A 23,372-nucleotide genomic window follows, 5' to 3' on the forward strand; every position below is an offset into this window, starting at 1 on the left:
ATCAAGCTTCTGCCATGGCCATCTCAGTCCCCTGATCTAAACCCCATAGATAACCTGTGGGTTGAGCCAAAGAGGAGATAGCACAAGAGAGGACCTAGAGAGATAATGTAAAGAGTAATGGTCTCGAATTCTCTGCTTCTTTTTTTTTCTCAGAATAAATGTACTTCAGTTAAACGTTGGAATTATTTTCATGTGTGTTTTTGTCCCAAAGTGTTGTTCTGTGTTTCCCACACAGAGATAATAAAGCCCAGAGCCAAAGAGGAGATAGCACAAGAGAGGACCTGTAGAGGAGAGGAGTTGTAGTTCTGTTTCCCAGAAAAAGAGAATAAAGCCCAGAGGCTCTTTTCATGGGCATACACATTCCAAATTTTGAATAGGTTAATTAAATTAGTAGGTGTGTGTGTGGGGGTGTGGTGTGGTTATGTGGTCCTTTTGATCAACATTTTGAGAATAGCCTTTTTTATTAAATTTGAGAAACAAACAAAAGTAATTGGATTTGAATCCACTCACTGACATTTCACATGACTACATAAGTAACCCTTTTTCCAGGACCAACAGAGCTGTCGTATCAGATGAAAACATAACACCTTCAAAGACAATATGATATAGTGCACCAGAACACTCAACAGTATACAAAAACAAAACAAACAAACAAACACATACAAAAATGCATAAACGATGAAGGTGACAGTGGAATTAAATCTCAGCCAAAGTAAAGAGTACACAGAAATCCCATCCACATATGGCATGTTATCAACCAGCTAAACCTCTAACTGGACATACGTACAACTAAAACCTCTTTGCCTGTACAAGCATATTCCCATTGGCTCCCCCTTAGGGAGAGAAGAGAGTCTGTATCTCTGACTAATTTCTGCCCTGATTTCAGGCCAGTAGGAAAAGCCTTGTCTGAGCAGGTGTGTGTGGTTGAGTCACAACATTTCTGCAGCCTGCCACGCCTAAACAGACCCAGCAAACACAGGTGTCGTCTTTATAACCTCAGCTATACTCAGACATACTTATTTAAGGCCATGCAATGACATTTCATTGTCATTTTAAAAACAGGTGTCGCCACAAAGGTGCTCTTTTTACATTTACATACAATGACTTGGTATAAAAAGGTTCAAATTTATCTCTAATTTATTGCATCAAAAGTTGCCTCACAGAATTAAAAAAAATCATTGTTGCCAGAGATTTTTATAAAAAATCTTTTCATTTTATTGCTGCTGTCTTGTGCTACTCTGACTGGTCACCACTTCCCTCTCCTGGACGACCACTTTTTGAGAGCTTGGCCCACTGCTCAGCTGCAGTGTGGACGCCCCGCTGGACTCTGCACTGTCATTCAGTGATGCTGTGCTGGTCACTACGCTGTGTAAGCCCTTGCTGACCCCTGACCCTTGACCTGAGCGCTGGACGAACATCACACCCTGAGATCCCCCTGCACTCCCTCTCTGAAGAGTCGTTCCTCCCTGGATGATTTGCGATCCCTGTAAGATCTGCCCTCCCCCCTGCAGAATCTGCCCCCCTTGTTGCCCTGCGGCCCCATCTAGCAGCAGCATTTGGGAGCCAGAGAGGCTACCTGTTTTCAGGAGGCTCGAGTTCAGTGCAGGCCCCCCTGCCCCTCCCACTCGCTCCAGCAGCATCAGGCTCTCCGCTCGTCCCAGGTTAGTCTGTGCAGGGCCCGAGCCCTGGACAACCAACCCCTGGGCTCCCTGAAGGTGCCCACCATGGGACATCACCAGCCCCTGAGCCCCCTGCATTAGACCTCCCCCCTGCACTAGCCTTCCCCCCTGCAGCACACCTCCTCCCTGCAATAGTGCTCCTCCCTGCAGCAGCCCTCCCCCCTGCACTAGACCTCCTCCCTGCAATAGACCTCCTCCCTGCACTAGACCTCCCCCCTGCAGCATCACCCTCTCTGTGGCTGCCTGGCTCCCGTTCACCAGGATCATTCCCTGTCCCAGACCCACTGGGGGCCTCTCAGCCAGCAGCACTGTGCTCTGAACCTGCGGCTCAACCATGTAGTACAGGGGCTGCTGCTGCACCAACACAGTCTGGGTGGGCATGGCCATGGTCTCATGCAGATACATGCTGGGAGGTGGGGCGGGGCGCTGCTGCTCCATGCTGGTGATGGTCCTCTCTACCCGGGTGGATGATGCCGTGTCGTTAACAACCCCCATGTTGATGGTCCCGAAGTCAGTCGCTGAGGAGATGGCGGAAGACTGTGTGGTCAGAGCAGATTTAGGCAGTGGAGGAGCTGAGAACGTGACGTTGGTCTCGGTCTTGGAGCCTCCGCAGACGGAGGCGAGGGTGGTGAACTTTGGCCCCAGGTCATCGAGGAAGGCGAGGTCGTTGTCAGACTCAAGGAGGCTGCAGCAGCCGACCGAACCAGCGGGAGATCCCTGTCCCTCATAGTCGTACACCAACAGATTGTCCTTCTGAGAGGAACCCACTGCCACACATTCTGCTTTCTGTAATATAAACATGTTATTAATTTAAAAACTTTCATAAGTGAAAAATCATCAGGTGAGTAAAAAAGAAAAACTTACACCAAAATAGGAATAGTGAATGGTCTGCATGATAGCACACTGGAGATAGCATTGAGGTATACAGACAGAGTAGAGCAGAGAGAATAGACAGACACACGAAACAATACTGAACAAATAGAACAGAACTGACAGATAGAACAGACCAGACCAGACAAGAGCAAAAAAGAACAGAAACAGAAGAGAACAGAACAGAACAGAACAGAACAGAACAGAACAGAACAGAACAGAACAGAACAGAATAGAACAGAATAGAACTGAACAATCAGAGCGAAACTAATAGACAGAACAGACTAGAACAGAACAGACAGAAAGACAGACATAGATTGAGGGCAAGAGAGACTGATAAAGATGATAATGACTGATAATGAGAATGAAAGAAGACGCTGTGTGCCCACCTGGCTGTAGTAGTGTGCCAGGAAGGCGCCTGGGAGTGCCAGCTGGTCGTAGGCCCCTTGCTCTCTGTACTCTGACACGAAGCTACTGCCCTGCTCTCCTCCGCCCATGCGGCCCATCATTTGGTCCATGTAGTTCATCTCCACGTTGGACTCGTAGAAGCCGCCACCCATGGTGGACCTGGAGCTGATCAGACCTGCTGTAGCTCCACCAAGAGCAGGCCCAGCAGCGGCCAGGCCTCCTTTACTGGCCATCTGAATCATACCGCCCGAGTCTACTGCGTGTGGAGCTATAGCCATGACAGGAACCTCCTGAAAGAGAGAAAAAGAGATCAGATATTCACTAATGGAGCAAAGACAGCACAGTAGATGGATGACAAACAAAATCCCTATTGCAAATAAACTTGGAAACATATTACATTTCCACTGCAAAAATTCAGCTTTCAAAACAAGAAAAAAAAGTTATTAAATGGGGGATATATTACATAAAATAAGCAAAATGATCTGCCAACAGAACAGGAACATTTTACTTACCAAGATTAGATACAAATATCTAGACTCAAAGAACCCAAATATATCTTAGCAGTTTTGTACTTGTCAGTGAAGATCAAACAGCCTTATAGTTAAGGCAATTCTAGTTTCAAGCCTTAACTTCAAGATTCAAGATTCAAGATTCAAGTGCTTTATTTGTCACATGCACGAATGTAGTGAAATGTAAAAGGGTCTACACTCCACACTGTGCAAAAATAAAATAAAATAAAATAAATAAATAAAAATAAGGAAAGAGTGCTGAATTTGAAAAATTGAGATCAAGTGTCTCATTGCCTGTGGGTAAAAACTCCTCCTAAGTCTCTCAGTCCTTGAATTTAGACTGCGTAGGCGTTGGCGCTGGCATTGGGGTGTGAGTCATCCCTCATGATACTTCTTGCCCTCGACTCCACCTTCTTGTGGTAAATACCATGCATGGTGGGTAGGGACGCGCTTGCTCACAACCAGTGATACAATCTCAGCCTAATCTAATACCTTATTAGGATAATTAAGGACTGAAATGCTTGAAGCAAGTGAAATGCCTGGTAAGAAGAAATATCTGGTCAGACCAAAAACAAGCATACTATATTGCCTTGATTTAAGATATCTCATCTTACTAAGATTTCAATTTCTGCAGTTCAGGTTAATGCCTTAGATTGACCTTAAGCTGTTTTACAGCATGGTAGCTGTTACTAGTGGTAATTTTACATAACTTTGATGTATTCTGTAATAGAGATAATAAGGATTAGTATGTCCTTGATGTGTACTTCACATAATGGGATTGACATTTAGAATGGTGAAACACATCACAGACACAGGGCAATAATGGGATTGACATTTAGAATGGTGAAACACATCACAGACACAGGGCAATAATGGGATTGACATTTAGAATGGTGAAACACATCACAGACACACCCTCACCACTGACAAGTATAAAACTGCTTTGTCAAAGTCAGAATCAAGACAAATGTTCTTGTATTTAGTCTGAACACACTAGTATTAAGATATATTTGGGTTCTTTGAGGCTAGATATTTTCACTTGTTTTAAAAAACTCTTGGTAAGTCAAATTTTCCTGTTCTGTCGGCAGATGATTTTGCTTACTTTAGGTAATATATCCCCCATTGTATTACTTTTTATTCTGGTTTTTGAAAGCTGATTTTTTGCAGTGTGTACAGTTTTTACCAAATTAAAGAGGTTATGGGAGTTCAAATCTGTTACCAGAAAAACATGAACAGTTTAGAACAATTAATTTGTTCTAACCCTAACCCAAAACCAATAAATCTTCTGTAATAGCTGTTGCTGTTGATAGGTTGAATCTTTCCCCAGGACACATACTCAGCCCCACACCTCCCCTTAATCATCATCGAGTCCATAATAGGCACATTCAGTAACATTGCCCATTCACACTGTTAACATCATCACTATAACCAAAACCCTGCACCGTCTGGGGTCACAACCTTGACGTGGTGGTGCAGCTTGCGTGTTCCAATAACCCCTAGAGCTATGTCGGCTGGAGCTTCAGGCTCCTGGCAGGGACACCCATGCCGAACAGGTCGACGGATAGGAACCAGACAAAGAGTGATCCCCCTGGTCCTCGAGGTTGGGGGTTGGGCTTAGGGCTGATAACCCTCTCCCGTAAAAATAAAACGACTTATTACAGAAACCAGAAACAGAGAAAATCCATTGAACCTCTGGGAAGCGGTGGCCACTCATCCTAGCAATGGAGAGCCCATGACGCATGAGGGCCAAAGCCAGCAGGACGCCCTCAGGCCGACTAGGCCACTATTACACCCGAAGAACGTCACTAAGATTGGGAATTGGAATGTAAGAACACTGTACCAGAGTGGTAATATTGCGCAAGCGACGAGAGAGATGGTTAAGAGAGATATAGATGTAATGGGCATCAGCGAAACTCATTGGACAGGTCAAGGGAAACTACAGCTCCCAGGGGGAGAGACCATAATCTACTCTGGAAGAGAAGATGACATTCACAGAGGAGGGGTAGGTATACTAATGTCGAAGAGCGCTACAAGAGCCCTGATGGATTGGACCCCGATAAATGAAAGGATTATTCAAGCTCGATATCATTCCAAGCACATTAAACTGACCATGGTGCACATTTACGCACCCACAGAAGACGCTGATGAGCAGGTCAAAAACGAGTTCTACACAAGACTGCAAGACATACTAGATAAGCGCAACACACATGATATGCTGATAATCACTGGAGACATGAACGCAAAGGTCGGCGCAGACAACCGGGACTATGAAAGAGTGATGGGCAAACACGGTTTAGGAAGGCGGAATGATAACGGGGAAAGGCTTTGTGAAATGAGTGACATGAATGAGTTAGTAATAACTGGAACACTATTTCCGCATAGAAAGATACATAAAGCTACATGGACATCACCGGATGGAACGACCAGAAACCAGATAGACCATATCCTTATTAGTAGGCGATTCAAGAATTCAGTGAAAGACACCAGAGTATTTAGGTCTGCTGACATCGGAAGTGATCATTATCTTGTGTGTATGAAAGTCAAGTTAAGATTAAGAAACCAACCAAAGGATAAAGACAGAGTAAGAGTTAAGTACGATACTGCTAAGTTGAAAAATGAAGACACCAGAAAAGTTTTTGACATCGCCCTGAAGAACAGGTATCAAGTACTAGAAGAAGAAGAGACAGGATCAGTTGAAAACGAAGACATAGAGCGACAATTCAATGTAATGGAAAAAGCATACACAGAAGCTGCAGAAACAGTGCTTGGCAGACCCCGGAAGAAGAAGAAACCATGGATCAGCGATATATCGTGGGGGCTTATAGAAGAGAGAGAAGTGATAAACAAGAAGATACTGGGAACTCGATCAGAAAGAGTGAAGACGCAGCTTAGGAAGAAGTATGCTGACAAGAATAAAGAAGTGAAGAAAAGCATAAGGTTGGATAAGAAAAGTGGATAGATGAGATTGCAAATCAGGCAGAGGAAGCTGCAAGAAACCAACACATGAGAACCTTATATGGGTTAACAAAGACACTATGTAACGAGAGATCCAGGCGGAGTGTTGCGGTTTTGGACAAGGACGGAAACCTTATAAGCAGCAAAGAGGAAGTAAAGAGAAGATGGACCGAGCATTTCAAAGAAGTTCTAAATAGGGAAGAACCAGCAAACCCAATAACTATCAATGATGACAATGGCTTTGAATTCGAAGACATAATTGAAGAGATTGCTACTGATGAACCAACAATAGGAGAAGTGAAAGCAGCCATACAAAAACTGAAGAACGGGAAAACGCCAGGAATCGACTCAATCACAGCCGATTTATTGAAAGCGAGTGTAGAATTTTCAGCCATAAAAATACACCAGCTAATGATGAAAGTTTGGAGGCATGAGAAGATTCCAACAAAGTGGAAGCAGGGGCTGATCATCAAGCTAGCGAAGAAAGGAAATCTAAAGGAATGCAAGAACTCTAGAGGAATAACACTTCTTTCCGTCATAGCTAAAATACTTTGCAGGATAATTATTGACCGAGTAAGAAATGGAGTGGACAAAAGACTGAGAAAAGAACAAGCAGGTTACAGAAAGGGTAGAGGAACAACAGAACAAGTTTTCATACTACGGAACATAATTGAGCAAGTGAACGAGTGGCAAGCAACGTTATATCTAGGCTTTGTAGATTTCGAGAAAGCTTTCGACTCCATCCATCGGGAGAGTCTGTGGAAAATAATGAAAAAGTATGGGATACCGGAGAAGATCATCAGGATGGTCAAGCTTTTCTACGATGGCTTCCAGTGTGCAGTCCATGATCAAGGAGATACACACGAGTTTTTCGATATCAAGACTGGAGTCAAGCAGGGATGCAACATGTCAGGATTCTTATTTTTGATTGTAATAGACTGGGTTATGAGAAGAGTGATTGGCAGCGGCGAAAATGGCATCAGATGGAAATTCACATCGAAACTTGATGATTTAGACTTTGCAGATGATATAGCACTACTCTCCTCTACTAAACAGCAAATGCAGGACAAGATGAGTAAATTGAATGAAGAAGCCAGATGTGTGGGGCTGAAGATAAATATAGAGAAGACGAAGATGATGAGAATCAACTCCAGAAACCAAGACCAAATAACCATTGAGGGACGAGATATCAATGAGGTTGAGGAATTTGCTTACCTAGGAGCCACAGTCTGTAAAGAAGGAGGTGGCATGAAGGATTTAAAGAACTGTCTTTCAAAAGCTAGGGGTGCATTTGTGAGATTAAAGAAAACCTGGAGATCAAACAACATATCAAGAAGAACTAAATTGAAATTGTTTAAGACGTTAGTAGTGCCAGTACTATTATATGGGAGCGAAACGTGGAAGATGAATAAGAGGGAAAACAAAGAAGTAGACGTTTTTCAAAATAAGTGTCTGAGACAAATCCTACAAATCCATTGGGAAGATCATACGAGTAATGAGAAACTGCTTTAGAATGCGGACATGAAACCACTGAGTGCAGAGGTGAGATGGCGGAGATGGAAGATGATCGGACACATACTCAGACAGGATCGGGAAAACCATAATAACACAGCGATGACTTGGGCACCAGAAGGGAAGAGAAAGAGAGGAAGACCAAAAACCACATGGAGGCGTACAGTGGAGAAGGTGCGGAGAGAAGCGGGTTGGAACTCATGGGACGAGGCACGAGTGACTGCAGCGGATAGGAAGAGATGGAGAGAATCTGTGGAGTGCCACGAGGCACTGTGGAGCACCTCTAGACATTTAGCTTTTCACTTTGAATGGACACTGCAACTTTTACATTGATTTCTTTAAACTAGGGTTCTGACATTGCAGACTTACTCTTAATTCCACTTTAGCCTTTGATTTTCACACATTAGCATATTACACCCTCAGGGAGTAATAACATGTTGAAACTGGGAGATAGATTTGCATTTAAAAAGTATCTTGGTAGGTCTTATCAAAATAATTTACCTTGTCCTCCCCCTGGCCTTCTGTGTGGTAGGAGATCAAGTGTTCCTTGGCACCAAATGGGATTTCAGCAAATCCACCTGCACCCAGTCCTGCTCCGCCGCATTGGCAGAAAAGTAACAGCAGTGGGATGACTGTAGGGAGAGAGAGAGAGAGAGAGAGAGAGAGAGAGAGAGAGAGAGAGAGAGAGAGAGGGAAAGAGAGACACTTGCATTGATACACTTCTATGCTTGTATAATGTTAGGTTAAGGTTGGACCACGGTTCTCTGAGGGAGATGATTGAGACATCTCACTATGGGACATGCCCCTTACAAGGTCATTCACAGCCTTAGGCCTACCTGGTGCAAGGCTCATCCAGCCTGCAGCAGAAAACACATCAGACACAGACATGCTCCTAGTAATCTGGGTAAGCTGAAGAAGAAGGCAATACCTAGTAGGCTAGCTGGAGAGGGGAACTAGTTAGCTGGGAAGTTAGCTTGCTAACAAAAAGGGCTGGAAAGCACAGGATAGTAAGCGTGACACTGTCCAATGAAGCTAATTCGACGTCTAGCAAGAGTAGAAGAATGAGAGATTGGGCCTGTGCAGTAGGTTTAGGTAGGCGGAAGTGGGACTCCTTGTTGCACTGATCAATTAGGCCTAGAGGGGTGATTGAATTGGGCCTCAACGAATGAACACGCAAGGGGCATGTCCCATTGTGAGATGTCAACCGAAAGAGAACTACCAGTTTGCTGCCAATTTGGTCTGACCATAATAAATAAAATAGCAGAAAGGAGGTTAAACAGAGGAAGGGATGAGAAGCAGGGAGCACTTTGAAGGAGAAGTCCAGAGGAACGAGGGATAAGGAATGTAAGAAAAAGTGAGTAGAGAGGGACAGAGAAATGTGGACGAGTAACTCAATCAATTCAGTTAACAGAGCGTGAAAAAGGAGGGAAAAGGGAGGCCTTGTAAGAGAAGGTCAGAGGAATGTGGGGCTAAATGAGGAAGAAGAAGTGAACAGAAAGAGAGGGAGAAAAAGAGACTCACGCAGGAGGAGGAGTGCACCCAGGAAGCCTAGTCCAATGGCGGCAGGGCCTAGCTTGCTCCCGGGCTTCCCCAACGGCCCCGCCCCGCGGCGGCTGCAGGCCTCTGTGTCGTCGCAGGTGCACACGGACACATCCAGCTCCTGTAGGTCTGGACACGCCTCACCCTGCTGATCCCGGATCTGTAGGGTCACCTTGTGATTTCCAGGCCACACAGGCTCGTGGGTACGCAAGATGGCTGTGGTGTCTACAACCAAAAGTAAAAAATAAAATGATTCGGGGAGTGGAGTGGAATGATATGTCACAGAATGTCATGCTTCACTAAACATTTACTGTTGGACCTTTGTATATCGCCCAAGCAGTTTCAGCAGTACAGACTATTGTGTTTCGTTTCTCTCAAAAGAACAAAAAGTTCTGAAATGACAACAGTTTTGTTTGATTGCTGGCATACAAAGCTTTCTGGTCTCCGGCCGAGACCTTTTAAGACATTTTCTCTCTAAAGTCATTAAAATAGCTTAGCCTGGGGAATAGGTGAGGTGATGCTACAATGCCCTGCAGGTAGAACAGCAAGCTCTGCAACTAGATAAGTGCAGCCCAAGACCGCAGCCGAACTGACTGTTGTTCCACTCTATGTGTAGCTGAAATACACTTCACTTGTTCTAGTGTGTTATAGGCATCCCATATAATACAGTCCCAGATCCTGTGCTAGTACACAGTTAACGGTTAATTAGCTAAACTACTAACTAACTTACTTACAGTTGACTAGTATGAGCTCACTGCCTTTCATTGACTACAGGAAAACCAGGCATTCACCCTGCACCCTGTCCTCAGGGTTTCGTTTTTCTCCTCACTATGTTTGCCTGGGAATTGTCCAACCTCAAAGAGGGTTGTGTTGGCTAAGCAGCGGCTCTCCCACTGAATTGTGAAGGCTATTTCCCTGGCTTAAAACAGCAAGGACCTGCCACCGTATACAACCACAGTTCCCTGAAGAAGAGGAATGAGGTACAACACTAGTTGGCCTTGCAGCAGCTAGTGCTTTATTCACAGCGCTGGGTTGAACTGTTCCAGTTCCAGCTAGTGCACCACCATCACCTGCCTTAGGCAAACACATCCCATACTATCTGGGTTGTGTCTCATTCCTTTCCTGGGATCCAGGTTATATGCATTTATTTGCCAATGGCATTTTATGCAAGACCCTTCTGGTATGCTGTTGTCTGTTAGTAACGTGCTCTCTCCATTTTGCTCTGCTGAATTGTTTTGTTTGAAATTGTAACTGCTTGCCTTTAGACAATTGGCATTATTGCTCAATCTTTATGTTCATGAATGTAATTTTGTATTATACACATCACATGCTAAAGGGCCATGACAAACCATTGAAGTGCTCGACGCTCCATTGGCCCTTGGTGCCCTCAGGGATGATGGTGAACTTGAAGGGTGCGCCATTGGGTTTCATGTCAGGGTCCACAGCCGTGACGTAGATCACCTCCTGGGCCGTGCACATGGTGACCAGGCGGGAGGCTAGCTCCGGGCAGTGGTCATTGAAGTCCTCCACCTGGATGGCAATAGTGCCTGTGGCCGTTTTGGTGGGCATGTCTGCAGATAGGGAAAACAGGGATGTATGTATGATGTATGCCAGCTTACTCTATAAATGCAGTGGTAAAAAAAGGCATGGAAACTACAAATATCTACTTATTCTTAATCTAATTATTTTCAGAGGAGCATCTACACTCATATGAATACTTTGATAGGAGAGTAATATTATGTAATCCAAAGGAATTCATATGCAACCTGTTCAGACCCCAGTGAAACAGGAACTGATTAGTTGCAGGTTTGGTTTACATGTAAATTGCCCTTTACTCCCTCTAGTGGCAGAAAAAGTTACTTCCATCAACATTTTGTAAATTGGGCGTTGGCTGCTTGTTTTCTGGTTTATGGCATAGTTGGATATGATCTGCTATTGCCCCCTCTAGTGGCTAGAAGACTCCCCTACACTTTTGCAGTTTTTCACAGCTGTAAATTAGGTTATTGACCACATGGAAACAATAAGGAAGTCCTGGTTCTGTTCAGCTTATGTCTTTATGCTGAACTCATAAAGGCTGGCTGACCCTCTCAGAGCAAGGTTCATGTAGCCAGTGCCCTCTGATAAAACAAATTAGTTTGTCTCTCAAAAATTGCACACTGAATATTTGAAGCGGGTACGCATTGTGGTGTGTATGTGTATGCGTGTGTGTGTGTGTGTGTGTGTGTGTGTGTGTGTGTGTGTGTGTGTGTGTGTGTGTGTGTGTGTGTGCACAATAAGAACAAACCTTGGGTCAGACAGAGCACTTCTGCCAGGTACGTGCCGTTCTGCAGGAATGGGGACTCTCTGTCTGGCAGCTTGTTGAGTCGGATCTCAGCTGTTTCAGGGTCAATGGTGAACCAGTTATCAGGGTCTTTTCCTTTCGCATACCTAAGATGGAAATACAGCATGCCAATTAGAACACTCTACCAAATAACTCAATTCAAAGTTACACACTTCTGACAGTGTAACTGCTGACAGTAGCACTGGTGTGGTGAGAGCATTATGAAGGGCTTTTGACTACTTTAGAAAGAGTCCTTTAGAGTCTTCTGAAACATGTAGAAAAATGACTGTAAAACTGAGTGTGGTCCTGGCCAAGACAAGGTTCATGTCTGGCACAGGGCAAACCAATTCTTATCCATGTTTCCCAAGGACTCAAACAACCAGGAGTAGACTTAACCCAGACATACCAGACTATCTCAACTGCTCTGATGATGGTCATTAAGGTGAGTGTATTTTAGAGAGAAATCTGGCCTTGCAACGGCACCCCAGTGATAGCATATCCATGTAGGACCACACACACACCTGACATTCTCTGCTGGCAGTCCTGTGTCTCCATCTAAAGCGGGGTAGGTGGCGATGACATCCTTGATGTTGACTGTTTTGCCGTCCTCTGAGATGGGGATGGCCTTGATCTTGGGATCAAACCTTGGCCCCTCAGGCTGGTCCTTTACATTGATCTTTAGAGGGTAGGTTTTGCCATGCCAGGTCACAGGGGTCCATGTGGTGGTACTTCCAGATGCACCTCCGGTTCCTGATCCACCGCCAGTCCCAGTCCCACTTCCTCCTGGTCCACCTCCGCCTCCTGTACCACTTCCTCCGCCTCCTGTACCACTTCCTCCGCCACCTCCGCCTCCTGTACCACTTCCTCCGCCTCCTGTACCACTTCCTCCACCACCTCCGCCTCCTGTTCCACTTCCTCCGCCACCTCCGCCTCCTGTTCCACTTCCTCCACCACCTCCTGGCCCACCGCCGCCTCCGCCTCCTCCTATATTGATGCTTCCTACGCCTCCTCCATCCACACTCTCGTGGTATGGGGCTGTGTTCTTCACCCCCACTCCCAGTGTCAGGTCTTTCACATCCTCAAAATCAACTTCCTACACACACAACATGGCAGAAGAGGGTCCATCAGGTAAAACTGTAAAACTTTAATCATTTATATTTTTATTTTATTCAAATTGAATTACAGCACAGTACATTTTCATCAGTATGTGTTCTTTGTGGGCACTCACTTTGTCAAGCATCAATATCCCCTCCTTTGTATGAGGATCCATCACAAGGCTGAAGTAGCCCGCCTCATTTCCTGTGACAATGACATATTCGATGTCCTGGTTTATAGCGTCGATGTCCAGGTCATTAGCTTTGATCCGCATGACCTCCACATTCTTGGTGTTCTCTTCAATATTGCCCTCATACTGCAGAAAACAGACATGATCAGTATAAACTCTGTTCTTGATTAGTGACGCCACATTGCTAATATATATATAACTACAGATGGGATCAATTGAAATGTTGAGATACAAACAGGCCAGTTATGTTATGGGTGCATCATTTCACCTCCCAAAGTTCCCCCATGGCATACCTTAAGTCAATACAGTGGCATTCATCAAAAGAAAGCTGCTAATATTGAAAGCTTGCCTGTATTGCAGTTAGGTTCCCATTTGACTTCAGTATCTAAACTGTTATCTAACATACCCGAAATTGAAGGTGAAAGTACTGCAGAAACCTGAGCTGGGATACTGGGATGGGACTCTCCCCTAGCACAAGGGGGCTCGTTTGGCTGTAGGGTTTCACCACCACTACTCAGGAGAACACCTGATACAGCTGAGCAACTGATCATTTGAAAAAAGAGATCAGCTGATTTAATCAGTTGGTTTGCTGCTTTGTGGACAGAAAAGAAAATGGAGGCCATTTTGAGCCTTTACTAATAAATAACTAAAATAAAAAGATAAGATAAAATTCTGCCTTACTTTCAAATCGATTTAAAGAACAAAAATAGTGTACACATACTGTCGGTATTTATTTTCCGATAATGACCACCGGACTATACATTATCCCGCTTATTATACGTTTACTTGCCAAAACGATAGAATACATTCCTCCAAAATACCACTTTTTAATGATTTTGTTGCCGTTTCGTGATTTCCGCTAAGAAAAAAAGTTCTTCACACAAATAGAACTTTAAAGTTTCAGGTGTTGCGTAGCAACCCATTACTTGCTGAATTCAAGTTACAATGACTTTCCGTTACGTTAAATGAACGGACTACTTGCGGAATGATATGAAAGATGTGAATTAGAAGCAAAAAACCCGTTGCCAATGACAGCGGTCATACATTTTTCGCAGAGGTGAATATAAAGAAAATACAGACCTGCAAACGTTAGGGTGGCCCATTCAAATCGACTGAACTTTTTGGAACATTCTGAAGAGCCGTATAATAATGTATGTATAAAACCCTGCTGCTTGTATAGGACACCCTCCTCTGCAATTTTGGGCTGTGGTTTGATGAGTAATAATGATTTTGTTTACCTCCTCTAGTTGCAGGGTTGGCACGTTGTCATTGACATCAACAAGATTTACCACGACTGTCCCTGTGCCTGTGTTTCCTCCCGGAGCTCCATAGAGATCAGCCCCCTCCACAGTCAGAACATAGGAGTCGTGTGTCTGAGAGAAAAACAGAGGGAGGTATTAGCATAGACTTTTACTTTTCTTCATTGAGCATATGCTTTTATCCAAAGCAACATACAGTGCAATATTATTTTCATCAGTATGGGTGCTCCCTGGGTAACAGACCTATGGCTTTGCTGTTATTAGCACCTAGCTCTATCAGCACAGGAGAATATGACAGAAAACTACAATATTGAACGAGGCAAAGCCATATTGATTGGTGTTGGGGATGTGGTGGAAGCACAATAGGCTAACCTCTCTGTCCAAGTTTGGCTCTTTGACACGCAGCTCTCCATCCGGAGTGATCTTAAACATCATTTTGTCCCCTGGGGGCTCTTGCTTGGTCAGGGTGTACTTGATTTTAGAGTTAGGGTTGCCTGGCTCATCTGTGTCTGTGGCCGTAATCTGCATGATGGACGTATCTGTAGGAGGAAGAGGAGAACGATGTCACTAACATCACCACGATAATTTAACTTAAGATCTCTCTTAGATCTCTAATAAATACTTTAAATATCTTGCTGCAATTTTTTTAATGTTTAAAAGTAGTTGTCAGTTGTCAGCAATCACTCACCCAACCCCAACCATTATATACCTTGATGTCCCTTCTATTTATTTACGTTAAATTCTGTGACCCCAGTATTAATGACTCTTGAGGGACAGTGCTGCTCACCTTTTGGACTGAGCTCCTCCACCGAGCCAGGGGAGATGGTGCCAAACACAGGGCTATTGTCATTGACATCCTGCACCTTAATCCGGAGATTGAGGTCGTTCTCTGCGTAGTTGCCATCCGGGAAGTAAGCCACTCCAGTGAGCTAGAGGAACAAGCAACATCAATTTCACTGGCAGTCTTAAGAGCATCATTATCTCGACTGCAGCAGTATGTCACAATAATAATAATAATTACTAAAAAGAGTAGGTTCACAAGTAATCTGTTCTAACTGACAGACCACATTATTTTCATACCTGTGCCAAATAGTCCTTTTAAATATTAGGGTTTCTAGATGGAACATTTGGAGCATAGGCCAGTTCACACACTCACATTGTATTCGTGGATCTCCTCCCGGTCCAGAATGCGGGTGACCCTGACCTCTCCAGTCCTTTTATTCACCACAAACAAATTGACAGGGTCCCGGTCGGCCCCAATGCCCTTCAGGCTATATGAGACCACCCTGTTGTTTGCCTCGTCCAGGTCTGAGCGGATCTGACATAAATAATCAAACCAAAACAAACAGGGTTTTGTGAAAAGTCTGCCTCAACTGTTTCTTCAGGCATTCTTCAGGATAGTGACAAGCACATTAATTAGTTTAGTCTGTATATGATTTGGCAAATCATTAATTGATTCAAACAGTAATTAAAGTTTTTTCTTGGTGTTTTGTACTGACATTAGATTGGAATTTCACTTTGAATAGGTGTATGAAGATATTGAATAGTAAGAGTGTCAGTGTGTGTGTGTGTCAAAGAAAAAGAGAGAGGAAGAGAGAGAGGTTGAGACAGGGAGAGGTAGAGAGAGAGAGAGAGAGAAAGAGAAAGAGAGAGAGAGAGAGAGAGAGAGAGAGAGAGAGAGATAGTCTGAGGGAATTGTGACTCACCTTGGAGATAAAATCCTCTTTGGTGTAGTCTGTGTTTTCTTGCAACCACTTTGGGGGAATGATCCATTCACGTTTGTGCATGAACCTTGCTCTGCCCTCAGACATAGCCACCTGTTTCAGACCACAAACACATTCACAACACAAAGGCACAAATCAGACAAATACATGCTAACACAACATGCTCACACATTATCGCACTCTCTTTAGAAGACATGTACTGTATCACCCCGCTACTTATTGAGCTCCACTGGCTGCCTGTAGCTTCAAGTCACTAATGCTTGCTTACAGAGTGATTGCTGGTTCTGCTCCCACTTACTTAAATGCTTTTGTAAGGGCAGGTTACTGCCTGTGTAAGTACGGAAATCTAGAATATTCTCATTCGTAGTTCCACATTGGTGGAACGAGCTGCGTAGCACTACCAGAGCAGGGGCGACCCTCTCTACCTTTAAGAAGCTCTTGAAGACCCAACTCTTCAGAGAGCACCTCCTTTCCTAACTTGCACTTCCTCTCCCTTCCTCTACCTCTCCTTTCCTCTAATGCTATCTCCTCTAACTAGAACTTAACTCACACTTACAGTAGTTACCTTCACTTTTTTATTCTTATGTAAAGTAGTATTTATTGTTACACTAGGTCTCTATTACTCGTAGCTTGATTGTTTTCTCTTTTGTACGTCGCTTTGGATAAAAGCGTCTGCTAAATGACTAAATGTAATGTAAATGTAAAATGTAAATGCAGTGTATGAACAAGCACACCTCACAGCATCCAGGGCATACTCATTATAGGTGATTGGAGAGCTTGGAGAAGATTTTTGACAGATTTGCTGTAAAACTATACAGACTTTCCAATTTTACCAGACACACACACACACACACTCAAACATACACACACACACACACAGAGACACACATACATTTTACAACTACACAGCAACTGCTTCAGTCTCATTGCCTTTATAAAACATATTATAGCATAACGGACTAAAATCAGTGTTTTTGATAGGCTACATATGTTACGTGAAGCCAACAGTAAACACATTCTTTTTTGTAATGGTACATTTTGTGTTCCCTGCATATTATATTTTTATTCGATCTGTTATCAAATCTTTGGACAGGATAACTGACTATTCTTTATACATCAGCACATGTACACCTTTCTGAATCTCTTGCCAGCAACAAAATAATAGACACATACACTCATGCATGTGCAAACCTAAGCACACACACATACGCACACAAGTGCTCCTATAAAGCTCTTATTCAAAACTCAAGTGCTGTGAAAAGCAACACATTCTTCAAACATCGGAAATTTATTTTGACAACATATTTCAAGACTCTTCAAACATCTTGATGGTAACAGTACATCCCATGCCTGGAATCCTTCCAAACACTCTCTCTTCAAACAAATTAACATTTAACATTACTAAAAACTTAAACAGTCCACTTCCAGTAAGACTACCTGTGGTAGTAAGTACTAAATACCTCCTTACTGTCAATCTTGGAGTTAGAAGTAAATAATGTTCTGGTCTTTACAACTTATTTTTGTTTTAGTGTTGTGTAAGCATCCTTCATGTGATAGCATGATGATTACAAATATTTGACAGGGAATTGTTGTTTCAATCTATGGTTGAAAGCTACCAATCTCTTTTAGAATCCCCATTTCCTTTTCTTTTAAAGAAGAACAAAATGGCACAACCATTAAATAGACCATGAGGGACAGGTGATAAAAATGCAACATGAAAAGCGTTTCTGGCAAAAAGTTCTTGAAAAAATACAAAATGTGAGACACACAAACAATGCCCATTCTGTAATAATACAAAATGGTGTAGCACAAGCTGTATAGCCTAGATGGTCATGAAGCTGAATACTCCGCAACCTATATCTCTGGTCTTCATTCAACAACCTAATATGTCACCACATTTTTCAAAAGCTTATGAATATTATATCAGTATACTATTTGTGACTTGTTAAATTTCTATTTTAAATGTGATAGTGTTAGTTTTAAATACAATATTCAACCATTCTTGGCTTTATAAATGTGCCACAGCCATTGAAAGATTTATGGATTGTTTCACAGAGCTGAAGCATTTTTCACAGAAGTTAACAAAGGCACCCCAAACACCCTCAAGGCCCTCTCCGTGCACGGCAGGGCATGCTACACTTTGTTGTCATGGCAATGAGTGCACTAAACAAACAGGCTCTCTGTGTTGTTCATGAAGTCTGATCGCTGGGATTAGCCTCCGCCGGTGGAACTGGCCCTACCAGTGGGCGCCCCACTCCACCTCTGCATCCGTGAAAACGGAACCGCATTTTTCCACCGGAAACAATTACGGTGTTTTGTAGGCTACTGTATCAAAGTATGTGTGACACTCATTCATGTCGTAAAACAGATTCCCCTCTTTCTGTTCATTTTTCCTATCCTAGATTTAGACTACTGAGCTAAATTGGTGTAGCCTTTTCAGTGTAAGGAGCACAGCCCACCCAGCAGCTTAAACGCGAAGTCTTGTTCCAAAAAAACTCAAAGGGAATTTCCTAACATTCCCCGTTGTCCCACAGCCTACGTATTTTCTCTATTTTCACACACAATCAATTGCTAGTTTGACATAACAACATAGTGACGACAGGAAATATCCCTGAGATGTAAAGACATTTTTAAGAGGCAAAAGACTAACTTCAGCTCATACGAAGGGCACTTACCGACAATGTAAAAAAAAGAATGGCCACGGTGATGGGTGATAAAACCCGTGACATTGCCGCGGGAAAAGTCTTATTTTCCGAAATCATATATTCCAGTCGCTGTTCTCCACTCCTAGTCAGCTTTATGTAAATTATCGAGACGAGACGTTCACTGACAAGAAGGCTAAAGGATGCTGTCAAAGTTGTGTGTTCAAAAGGCGTCTTGAGCAGTGAACACACCCCTACACGCCCTTACCTGACAGAGAGAGGCTGATGGGCTAGACGTCACTGAAATTTGGCCAGGCCAGGTGAGTTTCTGTGTGTGAGTTTGGGTTAAGGGGGAAAGTATCCTATATAATCAACCTAATAGTGTGACATTCAAATGTGTGATAATCAAATAAGCATTGATCCTGATGGAGATTATGATTATATTGCAGACACATGTATAAATACAGACATGAGATCACTATAACATATGATAAAACAGTGAAACTGGAGGAAGCAACACCCTGACACACCCTAAATAGCTGCATTTTGCTGTTGCTGTTTTTTTGTGAGCAGGAGTGTGTGTGTGTGTGTGCAATTGTGTTTTGTGTTTTCAAAGCTAAGGAGTGGCATATTGACAGATTGGCATGGGAGCACTCACTTGGAGAGTCTTTTTTAATATTGTTATGTAAGATTACCTGAAAAATATCTCTAAATTAAAATATATATATATATATTTGGTTCTAGTGTCCCTCGTAATATTATACCCATTTTAGCACTCATAATCTAACATGGGGTAAGGCTCCAATTAATAAATAAATTAAAAAGGCAACCATTATTTCATTAATTACAAATAATATACAAATACATGGTTCAGCACATATTCCATTTACCTCTGCCTCTACGTAAAAGGTCCAGAGACCAGAGAATTTAGGTCATCTTGCAGTGTTAGTGTATATTAAGTGTATAGAATATGGTTTACTGAAACAAGTCTAAAATTATGTATAACTACAATTATTTCAGAAATGCCATGATTAGCTCCATGACCACATCCATAAGCACAGAGCTGCAGATAAACCAGTGAAAGTGGAGCAATACTGACTCACCCAGATCAACCATGTCATGGTGTAGGGGATGTCATGATATACTTATGTGTGAGAGAGTGTGTGTGTGTACTCTCACAAACTGGATAGCTCCATAACTTGTATACAGTTCGAGGAAAGACTACTGTCTTGAATGTATAGAAGTAAACCAGCCAATGAGGAGTTTGTATTCTTCAGTGGCAGTTGAAGAGTCGGTGACACCTCTAAAAGCCTATCTGTATCTTTAATCTTTACCTCTACTGTTTGGGGATTGAAATCTTGACCTCCCCATATCACGAGATACTTTCTGTGAACCTATAGGAGCAGCATTCCTGACAGGACATCTTGTACAGACATAAAACCTTAGGTTTCAGGAGGTGAGGGTATCATGGATCAGTCTTTGACGATAAAAAAAACATCTGCTCTGACTACTACCACATTAACTATCTGGTTCCGCACACCACTCTCATGCTGCGCCACGTGGCTCCGCCATGTTTCTACCGTAGCCCAGAACGGACAAATCAAAACACTGGCTCAAGATAGGGCTTTTGGTGTTTTTATGACATTTGACGGCCACTGTATGTACTTGCACGTGCAGGGTGTAAAGTGTATTCAGCTGGTTGCAATTCAGCAACTTCACCACTAGATGTCAATAAAAACAACTTACTGTACCTTTAAGCCTCCTTTTAATAATGTTGAATTACTCGGTTTTATAAAAAAAAGGGAAACTAAAAATATTTTCATATACACACAACTAGTACAAATATGAATCTCATTATTATTAGTATTCTGTGTATTTAACAATGTATGTAAGAATTAACAACACACATTTAAAATATACATGAAATATACATAATAAAATCTGTAATTTATTTTATCCAGTCAAGTAGCTGCTGTGAAGGATGTCTCCTTGTGAGTTAAAGATGAAAGAAAGATTTTTCTTAATTATTTGCGTAACTTTTTCGGAGCAATTAAATATATCTCTTGTTCTGCCTGTTTTGTGATATGCCTAAAAGGTCCCTAATATTTCTATACTGAAATAATATCGGCATTATAATTATTATAACTATGATGATTTTTCAGTTGCCTATTTTTTGGTGCCCCCACAGGAGTTGGTGCCCTACGCACAGCGCGTAGTGCGCGTTATGGGAGCTGGGGTTAAGCATACATTCTTCTTATGCTGTAGAGTCTGAAGTTTTCTACATTTCCTTAAGGGTGTTTTGGCTTCTTTGAATGACATCTGCATTCAAATACTGAGGGGATAATTTAATGATAGGCCTAAAGGCCTAACTTTGTTTGTCACATAACCGTGGTATGATAAGGGCAAATAGTCCAGAAGACTTGATTTAATAGGCTAAAGCATGAAGATCATTTTGAAGCATAAGGTTTCTATAGTCCCTACCTAATTCACCCAATCACCCATAAACAAGAAAACCCCTTGGCACAAAATAACATAATACGCAAATCTAACATTTTCCTGGATGAAACAATTTTTACATTTGTATAGATTGTTTAAAAGGGGATTTAAAGGTGTAAAAATAGCTTTGTTTGTTTTTTTAAGTGTGTTTGGTTGGGCGTTACAACTAGACAGGAAGATATGATAAAACATCACATTGCTGAACTTGTTACACAGACACCACATATAACCTCTTAACACAAAGCTTCCTCGGGTATATATATGTACATTATATATATACATTACATGATATAATATATATATATATATATAATACATACTAAAAATGATACAGACATCTCACACTTAAAATGTGAGGGTGAGGGTGATTTGTTGTGCTCTGGGCCACTGGACGTCAAAGCATAATTCTGCGTGTGCCTTCCTGATTTGATCTAAGGTTTTCCTTCACTGAGTGTCCATGTGTAGATTTTAACTGTGTTGCCGGAACAATTGTAGCGTTCACCCGTGAGATCAGTTGGGCTGTGAAGTTGGACAAAGTGTATTGAGTGAAAAACAAAGTATGTGTCTTGGTGACTAACGGCTACAGTATTCGGCAATGGTGGAGAAAGTCATGCTAGTTTCTGTTCCATGCCAGCCCCACTGTTCCATGGGCCTGAATTGTTGAAGGGTGGAGCAAGCTGGTACTCAGTTATGTAATAGATAGATAGATAAATATTTAGTTTGCTTGTTAGTGTATGTTAGAAAAAAAAGACAGACTGACAGAGAGAGAGAGAGAGAGAGAGAGAGAGAGAGAGAGAGAGAGAATGGAGAGAGAAAAGAGATGTGCCTGTGCCTGTGCCTGTTGAAGCAGGTACATCTGGGAACAGTGTTGGGGAAGCTACTCTGAAACCATAGCTTTGCAAGGTACTAGCTACAGCAAAGCTACCCTAAGGAGGCATCTAGTTTGGTTAACTAAGGCTACGTAGATAAAGTGGTTCAAACTACTACTAAAATGATCAAAAATGAAAATGATTATAAAATGATCAAATTGAAAATGTACATGTAACAAAATATAATGCAACAAATGCCACTGTAATTCAGTGTTTTGCTAAAAGTACTTACTTGTTCACAGGTCATACATGAACCAAAAAAATTAAATACCCTGCCATTCATGGAAAAATGCAAGGGATATCAGGTTTGGTTCTGTATACAATGTCCATCAGTCAGACACCTGCCTTCCAGAAACAAGTCCAGGTGGGGGTATTGCACCAAGCAGGTTTATTCACTTTTAACATTGCAAGCAATAACTTTTCAGAACATTTGTTATTAACACGCCCACCCTTTTACACATGCACTACACAAAGGTCAAATGTGTGGTGGTTATGGCCTGACGAATGCATTGCCCTGACATGCCTTCAAATACAGTAGAGAAGCAATGGTTAAATAAAAACACTTTGGCCCCAAAATGTTTTTAGTTTCAGTAGTTACCTATACAACAATTGGCAAAAAAGTAACTGCTTGAATCACAATGCAAATATGTCAACCCAGGACACGACAAACTGAATCAGACTGAGTCAGAGGCTCTAAAGACACAGACAGACACAAAGACTTAAGATGGCATTTAAATCAGATCACTGAGTCAGAGTGAAATACACCAAAGTGAACACCTCTAAGTTCAACTCTGGTTGAAGAGAACGACCTCTGACCTGGCTTGGTTTAAAACATGTGGGATATGTTACGTATGTGTAAATGTATGTGTATGTCTCTGCACAAGCATGCACATGTTTATGTTAATGCTAGGCTGCCTTTCATTTACTTTGCCGTTTTTTAGATAGGGTGTAGCCTGGGTGTGTCACGGAGGTGAGGTGTGGCTGGGAGTGAGGGAGAGTGAAAAAGAGAGACAGCATGTGCGGAGAGATAGACTGAAAGAATGCAGCGCCGGGGAAAAGAGGAAAGCAACAAGGGTGAGTCATGCCCCACCTTCCCCTCAGGGTTCTCTGTGTCCTTTTTTCTTTTCCGTATACCAGCAAGTCTGACCTTGTCCATGCAGATTAAGAGGAGAAAAACGCTAACAATATGGGAGAGTAAAACCGACTGAGAATATTTTGGATGCATACAGAAGAAAATAAAGCCTCAGTGTGTTTAAGAGTGAATTGAAGTGGAGAGAGATGATTTAAAGCATGCATAACGACAGA

The 23,372-nt window shown here is 42.5% G+C and overlaps 1 protein-coding gene and 1 long non-coding RNA gene across 2 annotated transcripts in view; one reads left to right on the plus strand and one right to left on the minus strand.

Annotated features, from left to right (window-relative positions):
- Positions 1–442: 442 nt before the first annotated feature.
- Positions 443–18,898, minus strand: LOC105907102 (desmoglein-2-like). Its single transcript, XM_031575290.2, has 14 exons — positions 18,736–18,898; positions 16,043–16,153; positions 15,493–15,654; positions 15,124–15,265; positions 14,709–14,875; positions 14,316–14,450; positions 13,021–13,203; positions 12,314–12,885; positions 11,757–11,899; positions 10,822–11,043; positions 9,455–9,697; positions 8,435–8,565; positions 2,939–3,247; positions 443–2,465 (listed from the first exon to the last, which is right to left on the minus strand). Exons 1-14 carry the CDS (start codon positions 18,820–18,822, stop codon positions 1,215–1,217), a joined length of 3,858 nt encoding a protein of 1,285 aa, XP_031431150.1. The 5' UTR covers positions 18,823–18,898; the 3' UTR covers positions 443–1,214.
- Positions 18,899–22,936: 4,038 nt separating this feature from the next.
- LOC122133211 overlaps positions 22,937–23,372 on the plus strand; it is a 1,487-nt gene continuing 1,051 nt past the window's right edge. The window contains exon 1 of the long non-coding RNA XR_006152628.1: positions 22,937–23,141. This is a non-coding gene — a long non-coding RNA (uncharacterized LOC122133211). The remainder of the gene's footprint in view (positions 23,142–23,372) is intronic.

Source organism: Clupea harengus, chromosome 10, assembly GCF_900700415.2.
Source record: "Clupea harengus chromosome 10, Ch_v2.0.2, whole genome shotgun sequence".
In the NCBI taxonomy this organism is placed as follows: Eukaryota; Metazoa; Chordata; class Actinopteri; order Clupeiformes; family Clupeidae; genus Clupea; species Clupea harengus.